The 13,596-nt window shown below is 35.6% G+C and overlaps 1 protein-coding gene and 1 pseudogene across 6 annotated transcripts in view; both read left to right on the top strand.

The window, feature by feature from the left end:
* Positions 1-10,964, top strand: part of RNF170 (ring finger protein 170) — a 62,949-nt gene extending 51,985 nt beyond the window's left edge. For all 6 annotated transcript variants that reach the window (XM_020969616.2, XM_020969619.2, XM_078149609.1 and 3 more), the window contains 2 exons: positions 4,003-4,113; positions 8,391-10,964. In XM_020969616.2, the coding sequence (XP_020825275.1) occupies positions 4,003-4,113; positions 8,391-8,666 (387 nt within the window). In that variant the 3' untranslated portion in view covers positions 8,667-10,964. The remainder of the gene's footprint in view (positions 1-4,002; positions 4,114-8,390) is intronic.
* Positions 47-3,994, top strand: LOC144455808 (splicing factor 3B subunit 2 pseudogene; annotated as a pseudogene).
* Positions 10,965-13,596: the final 2,632 nt, after the last annotated feature.

Raw genomic sequence — 13,596 nt, 5'->3', positions numbered from 1 at the left:
GCTAACATAATTTTTGGCAGCATGTTCGGCTATATTAGACAATTAATTAGACATCAGACAAGCCAGAAAACTGCAGCTCCCAAGAAAGAAAGGCTTTGAGGAAGAGCACAAAGACAGTGACAATGACAGCAATGATGATAGACAGGAAAAGAAACCTGAGGCTCCCAAACTCTCCAAGAAGAAATTGCAGAGGATGAACAGTTTTACTGTGGCCGAACTGAAACAACTTGTGGCCTGCCAGATGTGGTAGGGATCTATGATGTCAAAGCTCAGGACCCCAAGCTTTTGGTGCACCTGAAGACCACAAGGAACTCGATACCAGTGCCAGGCCACTGGTGCTTTCAGTACAGATACTTTCAGGGCAAGCAGGGGATTGAGAAGCCACTTTTTGAATTGCTAGACTTTATCAATGAACAGGAATTCAGGAGAAGGAAGAACAGAAGACCATGAAGTCAAAAATTTGAGAGAAGGTTCTACTCAAGATGGGGAAGATTGACATTGACTACCAGAAACTACATGATGCCTTCTTCAAGTGGCAGACCAAGCTGAAGCTGACAATTCACAAGGACCTTTACTATGAAGGGAAAGAGGCTGAGACACAGTTGAAGGAGAAGTAGCCAGGAGATTTGTCTGATGAGTTGAGGATTTCATTGAGGATGCCAGTTGGACTAAATACCCACAAAGTTCTTCCTCTGTGGCTGATTGCTATGCAGCGATATGAACCTCCTCCTTTCTGCCCCACCTTGAAAATCCCTGGACTGACTTCTCCCATTCTTGAGAGTGGCTCCTTTGGTTGCCATGCTCAGGAGGAGGAAGAGAGTGCTGAAGATAACCTGATGAAACAGGCTTCATTACCTGTGCACACAGTGGTCTCATAATCTCTGTGGTCTTTTTGTCAGTTCCACCTGGGATGGACACACCTGAACTGATTGAACTAAGAAAAAGTAATGAAGAGGCTATTCATAGTAGCAAGACACCCCAGCGATTTACTGTGCTGCCTGAGAAGAGAATGGCCACCATGGGAGATGCCATGATGAGTTCCACCCATATTTATGACATGTCTATAGTGATGAGCCAGATCCCTCACAATTCCAAAGACATCACCTGTGATGTTTAACTGATTTTACATGTATAACTTATATCAGATTGCTTGCTGTCTTGGAGAGGGGAAAGGAAGGAAGGAAGAAAAAATTTGGAACTCAAAATTTTACATAAATGAATGCTACATGTAACTGGAAAAAATGCTATTGATGAAAAAAAAATCTCTTATACCATATTTCTTAACAAGTAGTCATCTAGGCCCTGCTTGAAATCCAGATATGAGGAGCTCATTGCTTCCAAAGGCAGCACATTCAATTTTCAAACAGATCTAATTGCAAGAAAGTTTTTCCTTATATTAAGCCTAAATCTTCTGTAGCTTATATATATTAATCCTAACATTTTACCCTTTGAAACTCAGCAAAAAAGTTTAATCTCTGTCTTACATGATGGTCTGTTGAATATTGTTTCCCATAAGTCTTCTCTTCTTCAAGATAAAAAATCTTCATTTCTTTCAGCTCGTCCTTAGATGGAGTGGTCTAAATGGTCTTTATTATCCTAGTTTTCTTCTTCTGGCTACTTTCTACCTTGTCAGTCAGTGTATTTCTTAAATTCTGGCTTCTGAAACTGAATACTGCAAATGTATTCTGTCCCTGGCTGCTGTAGACACTGTGTATGTTTCCATTTATGTATAGTCCATGTTAGCTGTTTTGGTTGCCACGACTTAGTGCTTGCAGTCTAGAGACCAGGTACTTTTCATATGAACTATTGTCTAGCCACGTTTCACTCATCTTGTACTTGTTGAGTTGATTTTTCACAGACCACACTTAATATAGTTGTTGTTGTTCTTGTTTGTCCTTTGTTTTTGAAAGTGACCATTGACATCATAGGTGATGTCTTGGCTTGTGAAAGTAAGGTAGAATTGCACAAAGTTATCAGCTCACTCTCTTCTCTCTTCCCAAGTCATCAAAGTCCAGTGGCAGGACAAAAGTCAAGATGACTAGCGATGACCTGGGATGAAGTGGATGACCTTGACATCTTTGATGTCTGACCAAGCTCTAAGTGCTCCACAGGCCTGCTTAAGCCACCTTCATGGCTGTTGGAACAAATTTTTCTCATCCACCCATTCTGCTGGGGAAAATCTTTATATGTTTGGGGTAGACATCCCTCTAATTCACCAACAGGTTTGAGGCCTGTCAGTTACCTTTAGCCTAGTTTAAGTACATCTGCCAAGACAGTGTGGTGTGGCCACTGCACATGCTACAGCTTCTTGGAGCCACAGGTGAGAATTGGGTGAATCAGGTTGATACCAAAGGTGCGTGAGCAGCTCTGAAAAGGGCTTGGCAAGCCCTCACACCAAAGGTTAGTCCTCCTGGAATACCCCATACATGCCAGATAGTAGTAAAATTGTATTAAAAATCATTCAATTCCTAAGAAAGACATGAAAGAACAAGAAGCTAAATTGAAACAGGCGCTTCATCAAAATTATATAATATTACATTATTGGCTAAAGCTTTTAACCCTCTTAAGTGCTTAAAAACTAAGTATAAACTATAGACATCACTCAGTGTTATCATTGATTTCCAACAAGGACAAATTTTATCGAATTGTTTTAAATTTACATAAGAGCAGTATTTTCTGTCAAAGTGATGAACTGAACCACACATTTAATTTATAGCATCTTTTTTGTTTTTGTTTTTGGCTAGGCAGTGGGGTTAAGTGACTTGCCCAGGGTCACACAGCTAGTGTTATGTGTCTGAGGCCAGATTTGAACTCAGGTCCTCCTGAATCCAGGGCCAGTGCTCTATCCACTGGGCCTCCTAGCTGCCCCACTATAGCATCTCTTGATGCCAATTAAGTGCCATATTTTGTCAGTTCTTTGAAGGTTATCATGGAACAGACAAAAAACACTGTACAGTTGACTAGAAACTTGCTTCCCCTAGTCAGTAATTTCCTAATAAATACTCATCAAAAAGGCACTTGATTTATTATATAGCAAGTCTGTTATTTTTCATTTAAAACAAAATTTCTGCTTCTTCTATCTTTATCCTGGCTTCCTCCTTTCTCTCATATCATATTGACTCCTTTTTCTTTCATTTTCATTCGCCTTTAGTATCTCCTGCTTTATCTGACTTTCAGACACAGTGGAAAGTGACAAAAGGATGTTGTGCTGTCTTTTGGCCCACTTATAAGTTGAAAGGCCTGCAAAAGACTCCCTCCTCTCCTCCACGGCTAGCCAGATTTCAGCTCCTAATATTTTGTATGTTGTCCTAAAACCATCACCATTTATTTAGAACTAGAATACATTTCTTAATACTCATGGGGTAGATTGTCTTTAGCAGTCCTCCCTCTTTCCCCCCATGAATGATTAAGAGTTAATGGCCTTATGTTAATATATTTAAATGACAATAGTTAGACTAGGTACCTTTGTACTACAAATAAGGACTTATCAATGTCTTAAGTATTACTGACTTGAAGGTCTTAATGGAAATCAAAATCCCAGATAATACAGATATTACCTTCATTTATTTACTCCTCAAAATAATCACATTTTTGTACCATTTTGTATCTTGTGTTTTTCTATCATTCTTATATCACCCAATATCCCCAGGCCAAAAAAACAGCTGTCATATTAGTTCCTCGTGGTAACAAAAAAAATTAGAACTAGAGAGTGGGTATATTCAGTGTTTATATTATAGGTATTTAAATAATTGTAAATAAATGAGCACTGTATTTGATTATCCATTTTTCCCCCAATTTTGTTTTCATTAAAAGAAATAAATAGGACTCAAATTAAGCATTTCTTATTCTGATGAATAAAGGCACACACAGATGAACACTATTTTATTATTTTATCATGAACCATTATGTTATTGAAAAATTAAGCAATTTGTCATTTATATCCCTGAAGAGTTGCAGGAGTATTAAAAAATGACTTTTTGGGGGGGGGTTTGTTTTATACAGGTTACCTTACTCTTACCAGTTTTTGGTGAAGATAATCAGACTCAGGATGTCTCAGAATTGCATCAAGATATTAATGACTATAATCGAAGATTCTCAGGACAACCCAGATCAGTAAGTAACATCAAAGTGGCAGAGTAGTAGTCATTTTGATCCTCTATTTTTGTAAAGCAAATTATCTTAACAAGTGTTCTTTGACTATGGAAGCCTTGCCACCAATATGTATTGAATACGCTCTTGGACATTTGCTTCTTCCTTCACTTTTGTCAATCACTGACTCAGTAACCTTACCCAGTTCTCCCAAGGAATAAATTTCTTTTATTTAAAAAAATGGATTATTTTAATCTTTTAAGTTGGGAGGAAGGGGCTAAATGAAACAAAATAGCAATCCCCAAATATAACACTAAAACTTTTTTTAAAAGTCTGTTTATATAATTATTAGGTTTTGTTTGGAGGGCAGTGGTAAAGGAAAAAATAGAGACTAGTAACCACAATTGTAATGGTCAAACTGGAGAGAAATGGAGAATTATGCACACACAGATATACTGAAAAAAATGAGAATAAGTTAGAACTTGATAGTTTTGCTCTTAACTATAATGCTCCCAACAACGTCCTTTGGTCAGGCCTCATTCCTAGGCTATATTTTTTATACATCATTGTAATCAATCTGAAACTTTTTGATGATTTTATTTTAGTTGCCCAGAGAAAATGTTTGGTAAACTAAAATATACTCTCAGTTTTGCAGTTTTAGTCTGGTATCTTCAAAAGTTTTATAAATGACTCTAGAAGAATTTTTACAATTTACCATAAAATGTATTATTACCAATAAGCAAGCATCCAGAATGTACCAAGATCCATTCTTACAAATCATACATGATCATACCTTGTTCAGTGGTGTCATGCAAATAAAAGCATGTAGGTAGGATTGAGGGGCACAGACCTTTACATGTTAAGGCAATGTGTGAGCTTCCTTGTTTAGCTATACTAAGTATGTTTTGTTCAGTACAAGGGATTTTGGAACTTTCTGAACCATCTTTAATCCAAAAATCTTCCATACCTCACTGATAATAGCTGGCATTTATATATTGCTTTAAGATTTTCAGAGCACTTTACAAGTATTATCTTATTTGATTCTCACAGCTGTTATTATTATCCCCATTTTACAGATGAGGAAACTGAGGCAGACAGCTTCAATGACTTGTCCAGGGTCACAGGGATAAAATGTGTCTGAGACAGGAATTGAACATTGTCCACCACTGTGTTTAATTAGTCTTTGAAAACAAACCAACAGCCTTTAAAAAAGCTAACCTGTCTAAAACACAAGAATTATCATAGATAATTTCCAAAATGATATATACTATGCAGAAAGTGATAGGCTACATGATAGGGATACAAAAGGTGTGGGTGTGACATAGATCCTGCTCTCAAGAAGCTTATAAGCTTCAATGCAGTTTGAGGGGAAGGATGATATATTGAAAAATAATTATGATACCAGGGAGGATGTGGTAATAGTGACAAACATATAATACTTTAGTGCTTACAAAACACTTTTATCTGTGTTACATCAATTGATCCTCCAATCCTGTGAGGCTGTTTATTATGCCCATTTTACAAATGAAGAAACTGAGGCTAAAAGTTTAAGTGACTTTCAGGGTCACAAGGATAATAATAAATGTCCAAAGTCAGATTCACACTCAGGTCTTGCTGCCTCCAATCCAGCCTTCTAATCATTGCTCTCCCTTGAGAGGTTGAAGTATGTGCAGCGAAAAATATGAGGAAGGAGAGAGATCATTTTCAACTGAGGAGAAAGAAGGCAAGAGAAGGCTTCATAAAGGAATTAACAATTAAGTTGGGCCCTGAAGGAAGGAATTTCAGCAATATAGCTAAAGATCTAGGGAGTTCATTCCAGGAATCCAGGAAGACCTCAAGAGAAAGAGGAAAGAGTAAGACAGGAACAGAGTAGTCCAGTTTACCTGGAATATAAAATACATGAAAGGGAGTAGTTTATGATCAGGTTGAAACAAGATTCTGGAGGGAGAGCTCTGAACGCTAGGAATGGGTTTATTCAGTAGGCAGTGGGGAGCTAAAGAAGCTTTAGAATAGAGTTATATTGTCCAAGTAGTGATTTAGGAAGAGAAGGTTTGAAGGGTGAATTGTAGAGGGGATACAGTAGGGGCAGAAAAACCAAAAGAAGTTTATTACATTATTCCATAAGATAACAGGAGTGTAAAAAGACAGGGTAGCTGTGAGAAGGATCAGGTAGCTCTACGATTATAAGCTTGACAGATAGTGGTCATACTGCATCATCAACATTACTTGAGAAGTTAAGGGGAGGGACAAAGTTTAAGGAAGAAGGGAGGGAATGATGAATTAAGTTTTAGAAATATTGAGTTTGAGTTGCCCCTGGGGCGTCATCTAGGTGGCAGTATCTAATAGGCAGTTAGAAATATAGCACTGTAGTTTTAAGGAAAGTTTAGGGGGTACAGATAGAGATTTGGGGAGGTCATTTCCATAGGGGTAGTGACTGAAGTTCTGGGAGTTGATGGGATCACTAAAGGTATATGTATATATAAAGAGGGAGGACAACCTTAGAGGGCCCCCCATGTTTAAGGGGTAGAAAAAGAAATAGGAATGATGAGAAAAGTATGAGAGAGGTACGCACCAAGAATTCTGTATCACAAAAGACAAAGGTGGAGAGGGTATTAAAAGGATGAGGATAGTCAATAGTGTCAGAAAGTTCAAAGAAGATAAAAACAGTTAACAGATCATTAAATTAAACAATATTAGAATGAGTGATTCCAATAGAATAGAGGGAACAGAAGCATATTGTCAGGAATTTAGGAGTAAGCGTGTGTATTAACTACTCTAGGATTTTGGCAGAAGATATAGTATAATAGCTTGAGGGACTAGCCAAGTCAAAGGAAGGATTTTCTAAAAATAGGGAGTAACTAAGTAAGCTGACAGAAAGAAGGAAAGATTGAAGATACATGAAAGAGAGGGTAACTGATGAAGTAAGATCAAGAAGATGGGAAGAAATAGGATCAAGAGAAGGAGTTGGTGATGGGGGCACAAGTTAGCCATGTCAAGAAGGGCCACATAGAAAGGAGCATAATTAGGAAGAATATTAAGCAGTGTAGATGAGGGAAAGTAGCATTTTTGGCACAAGAGAATATTTTTTAATGTATTTTGTGAATTATCAAAAATCTTAGAAAAACAGCAGTATATAACAAGACTTATAATTAGCATGTTGGAAGCACTAATAGGAGGTTAAAATTAATAATTCTCTATAGCTATGTATTTGTTCATTATTTAGCTAGAAAATATTTTAAAAGTTATTATTTATACTAATATTAAGTAAAAACAGATGTTTTAGTAATATCTTGAGTTTATCTAACCACCAAATTACTCAAATTGAACATACAGGAAGTTATATTAAAAATAAAATATCTTTCAAAATTGGAAACCTGTCAGTTTTACAATGTCATTTTAAGATTTTGCATTTTACTTGTAAAAAATATAAACTATATATTTTACTTCAAATTAATTTTACAAGACCAAATTTCTTTTTAGCTTTTTTGATGATAATCATAACCACCTGGTGACTCATGTTTCCAGCTATCCTTATTAAAAATCTTTCATTTCAGATAGTAGTCAAATGACTAGACAGGTCCTGCTCAAATAAACTAATGACTAGAGTCATTAGTTTAAAGCTAATACTTGGGCAAGCAAAACTCTGATTCAAACAGGCACTGCTTTCTTTACTTTTCAGTCACCAAAGTGGTTCTTACAGGTTTACATCTCAAAAATGCCATGTAATGAATGCATTGTTTTACTTTTGCTTATCTCAACTCAGAGGCAACTTGACATTTTGATTTCCAGTAATCTTCAAAGTGGGTTGACCCTTTAGTTTGTTTCAAATATTGTATTAGTGAGAGACAGAGAGAGGCATTGTGGCTGAGTAGTAAAGAGCTAGGCTTTGAATCAGGAAGACCCAGGCTCAAATTTTGCTCTTGCCTTTTAGTAGCTGTGTGGCCATAGACTTAACCTTTCTGAACCTTAGGCAACTTTCTAAATCTACTAAATTATATAATAGGCTAAATGCAGTCTGCATTGATGGAAGGAGTTCCATGTTAATGAAATTATAGATACTTGGTATCTATATGTATTTTGTGTGTGTGTGTGTAATATGTATATATACAACATATATGTATGTGGTACTAACAGTATACCTATTTTAAAAGAAGCCAGTAATTAAATAAGGATTGGCTAATTATAAGATACAGTTCATCGATGTGGTAGCATCAGTATTCTGGGATTGAGAAGTTCATATTGTGAAATATAATGTATTGAAAACCAAGTATATAAATATGTTTGTTTTTCCCTCCTGCCAGATTGTGGAAAGAATTATGGATCTGCCCACTTTACTGAGACATGCATTCAGGGAAATGTTTTCAGTTGGGGGCCTTTTCTGGATGTTCCGCATCAGGATATTACTTTGTTTACTGGGAGCCTTTTTCTATCTGATATCACCCTTGGATTTTGTTCCTGAAGCCTTGTTTGGAATTCTAGGATTTCTAGATGATTTCTTTGTTATCTTTTTATTGCTTATATACATTTCCATCATGTATCGAGAAGTACTAACACAAAGGCTAAAACAGATGAAATAAATGAATGTTGCTTGAGCTTATGTGGAAAACCATTCAAGGGAACCATAACAAAACACTTGAATTTCATCATTTTGCAGATTCAAAATTATCTTAGGAAATTTTGCTAACTGGAACTGTATCAGTGTATTGGAGGTTGTTAATACTGAAGCTAGATTTATAACCATCTAAGCAATGTCTATTTGTTCAATAACTAGCTATATAAAAATAATATCTTCTGGAAAAGTCACTATGGGGGGGATTAAGTAAAAAGGAATATTTTTATATCTTGACTTTGCCTATCCCTCAAAACTAAACCAACTGGCTATGTAGAAAGTTATTATTAAATATGCAATTTATCCACTACCTTCCTATAATGAAATATAAATAATTATACTGGATATTTTCTTGTATAGTAATATGTTACATAAAATTTTAAAAGTCAATATCTTTTAGCATTTACTATGTTTTGTGCATTTGCAACACAATTTTGCTTTTCCATTCCTGCATAACTACGTTTATCAGTTAAAGCTAAATGAACTTGAACCTTGTACAGGATTCATTTAGTTCATACATTGACTTACATAAAACAATTTTTAATAAATTCCAAATTTCATAGCTTAGTGCAATGCCTTACAAATAGTAAGCACTCAATGTTTGTTGATTGAACAAAACATACATACATTTCTTCTTAACCAAAACACTTAATAATTGTAATACTTAAATCAGTAGCTTGATCTTTTCAAAGAGAAATCATATAACAGAAAATTTGAAAAGGGGAAAACTGAATCCAGGAAGCTGAATGAAATGGCTAAATTATGGTAGTTGGGTGAATCCAACAGGAATAAAGCCAACTCTCATGAATTGACTACAAAACTTGTAGCTGAATCATAAACATTAATTAAACATTACTAGAAGAGAACCTGTTACTTCATTCAGTTCAAGCCTGAAGTGTGTTACGCATTGGTGGGATGACAGAATGACTAAGAAAAAATAATTCTTTTCCTGGGAGTTGACATGTGCTCTTAAAATTCCTCAACTGACTTAACCTGGCATAGTTCTTTAATGAGCTTTGTCACAGTAACAGTATGAAGTGACAGCTAGTTCCTAATGTATCAGTGATGACAGATAATGAAAACTATTAGCCTTATTGGTGAACATTTATTGAGCCCTTACTGTGTATAATACTGTCATTGGCATCAAGAGGGAAACAATCAGAAAATCCTATTTGTAATTCATTCAGATAGAGACATTAACTTGGTACTGACTCTGAAATGTCAATAATGATGGCCTTATTTCAGCTTTTTCTGTGCTGGAGGACAATAACTGTCTGTTGATGTCTACAGCAGAACAAAAGAAATATGAAAAGTGACATTGTACCATATTCTGTTTAGGTAGGAAGGATTTGGAGATTTATCATTTGGAGAAAAGACCAGAATATATCTCTGAAAGTGTTTTAATACAATAATTTCTATGGGATAATTTAGGTGTAAGTCACAGGCAGAGAATAGACTAGGTACTTTCTCACTATTGTTTATAAAACCTTAATTCCTACAGTGACTCATCACAAAAGGGACGAACAGCAGGTATAAGAATTTTAACTACACCTACATTTACTAAACTAAGGGATTCTAGAATCCTTCAATTCAAGAATAAATCTGGCTTAGTGTACAAAATTGAATTATCCTGTTACAAAAGGAAATTTTCATTATGTATACTCTACCTACACTACCTTCTATTACAATTCTGATAAACATTGGTTCTATTTTCCTATTTGGGTAAAGGTATTTTTATCATAATTTGTAGCATTTTAAGAACTGTAATATTTGAAACTCACATCAAGTTAAAAAAAGGACATTTTAAAATTTATGGACCTTATGTTCATTGCATTCAATTCTGGTGATGGATGTAAAGAGATTTTAAATTTAATATATTTAAACCTCCAACCAAGTTAAGCACTTCATTTTTTAATCAGTGTTTGAAATCAGTCATAATTCCCATGATTCAGGGTAAAAATCACACAAATCAAAGTGATGACACAGAGTACCCCCAGGAGTACATATTAAATTGACCAATTATCTGGGAAGTCCAGACAGTTGCTCAAACTCTGCTCATTGGTCAGATATCACAACCACCACAATTTCTGGCTTTTCAGTGGTAAATCTTCACTACTGCAACAAGAAAACAAAAGTGACTTAAATCATTTATTACTATGTGGATATCTACCTCACAGTTGTTGTTATGGAGAAATAATACTTGAGTTTAAAATTGGAATTTACATGTGCAAGTAATTTGCTCTTTCAAATAAAAGCATATCTCAGATGTTTGTTTTGCTATTACTTCTGCAATGTACGTGCTCAGAAATCTTTAAGACAGACATGGAATGTGGTTCCATGAAATTCAATGTAATTATTGTTCCTGCTTCATTTATTACTAATGTGTGTTAAGTATCTCATTCCACTTATAATTTACTATATTTATTAATTTTTGCTGTATGCCAAAAAAATTGAAAAATGAGTGTGGTATCTCTTACTAATTGGTTCTACATTTATAGGTTTTTATGTTTTATTTGCTCCCTCTTTGAAAACTGTGGTCCTCCTGACTCTAAACCATGTGTGATTTTGAAGAAAAATAAGCCAACATTCATGCTTAGTCATGGCTCCAAATTCAAATGTGCAAAAGCTTAAGTGCTTTTTCATTTCTTATTTGTATTTATCATATTTATCACATTTAATAAAACAAACTGGCAGACTGGCCAAGTACAGTATAACACCATGGTTTTCTAATATGGGACTTTGCCCATTTAACTTGTTCTTTTTCTTCCTTCTCCAGGAAAATGAGTTTCCCTTATGACTCTGTTTTGCTCACTTTTAACTTCTAAATTTCCACTGAATTTTCTGAAAATTACTGTTCTGAATGTTCTGTGTTGTTATTTGCATATATCTTTTTGCTCCCTAGAATACTAAATATGTAGGTCCTTTATGTTGTTTAGTCAGAATCAGATTGGCTTTCCAAGAAAAGACTAATTATTCCATTCCTTGCCTTTGGTTCCTTTTTTTGTGATCAGAATTAAGCGTCTTTCCCCAACAGGTCAACAAAACATACTTTCTTCCACTAACACCACCCTTACCTTGCTCTGCCATAAAGGCAGGGCCAGGACAGAATGTTATGTCTGTCTGGAGAATAGCCAATATTAGCACCAACCTCCCACTCCTGGTGATGATGTTTTAGCTTGCAAACTGTTCTACAGATAGGATTTAGAGATTTTTTTTTAAATGAAAATCGAAAAAAGAGAACCACCATTAATTGAAGGCAACATGATATCCTATATCTTAAATTATTTTTACTTTAAAAAGTATTTTAGGGGCAGCTAGGTAGTGCAGTGGATAGAGCACTGGCCCTGGAGTCAGGTGGACCTGAGTTCAAATCCAGCCTCAGACACATAACACTTACTAGCTGTGTGACTCTGGGCAAGTCACTTAACCCCAAATGCCACACACACACACAAAGTATTTTAGAATGCCCTCTTATATCCATACCAAAATAAGAATTCTTTGTCCAAGCACTAATTTTCTATATGACTAATTAGCTGTTCTGATCAATAAGAACAGCTTGGTTTTATACCACTACAATTAACTGAACAAATCAGCATACCATTTCCACTCAGTGTTATACTTTCTATAAAAATAGAACTCTTAAAATGTCAGAAAGAGCTAATTCCTGTGATCTGATTTGGGAATATTCCATGTGAACTAGTTGTGTTTTAATTATTTTTAGCTTTCAACATTCACTTTTATAAGATTTTGAGTTCTAAATTTTCCATGTCCAGTCATTTCCAGGGGACCATGGCCAGTCAGTGTGATATATCTCGCCACTAAATCCAAAATGTCTCTGGAGGAAAAAGTGAGGCTGGTGACTGCACAGCTCTCCCTCACTTAAATCCAAATCCAACTTGCTTGTCATTGGCATCACCTCCCAGATGTCATGGTCCTGTTTGAGAACAAGGACAAATAGCAGATAGCATAAATCCTAAATCAGCAATACAGCATTATAATTATAATTACTGACATTTACATAGCACTTTAAGGTTTTTAAAGTTGTTTTTACATAACATTATCTCATTTGTCTTCAAAATCCTGTGAGAGAGACCCTATTATTCCCATTTTAAGGAAGAGAAAACTGAGGCAGACAGTGATAAGGTGGCTTGCCCAAGGATCCACAACTATTAAGTGTTTAAGGCCAAAAATGAATTGTCTCCTAACTCCCAAGTTTCATATACTATCCACGACATCACTTCAATCATTGTGGACAAGGGGCCAAACCGTTAAACCAAAAAGCCCTGGCTGCTGTACTGTGTGACCTTGGATAGGCACTGGGGGATGCATAGACAAAAGTAAAACATTTCTTTTCCTCAGGGATCTCACATCTGACAGGGGACACATGCACATAAACAGGGTGTCCTAAAAGTCTTAGGGCAGTTTTAAGCTTACATAACTTAAGATTTGGGGTTTTAAGATTTAAAATTGTGTGTATCTATATAACTATAGATATAACTATATAGACACACACTACATTTGTGCATACAACTATATATGGTCCATCTATATGTATACACAATTTACATAAAATGAAAATAAGGGAGTGCATGAGCAACATCTTGCAGAAGGTGGTATAGAGTTTAATCTTGAAGGAAGCCAAGGATTCTGAGTCCAGGTGAGAGAGGAGTGGATTCTAAGCAGAGGGAGACAAGCCAGGGCAAAGACTGCAAAGGGGAATTGGAAAATTCCATGTGTAGAATAACAGTAAGAAGGCCTTTACAGCTGATTTGCAGTATGTATGTAGGGGAATTAATGTTTAAGAACACTGGGAAGGCAGGAAGGGACAGGTTGTGAAGAGTTTCAAAAGCCTAACTGAGGACTTTTTACATTAGAACCTAGAGGCAATAGGGAGTCAT

The sequence above is a fragment of the Phascolarctos cinereus genome, unplaced genomic scaffold (genome assembly GCF_003287225.1).
Source record: "Phascolarctos cinereus isolate Bilbo 61053 unplaced genomic scaffold, phaCin_HiC Scaffold_2;HRSCAF=192, whole genome shotgun sequence".
Taxonomy (NCBI): Eukaryota; Metazoa; Chordata; class Mammalia; order Diprotodontia; family Phascolarctidae; genus Phascolarctos; species Phascolarctos cinereus.
This window is presented reverse-complemented; position numbering and strand designations above follow the sequence as displayed.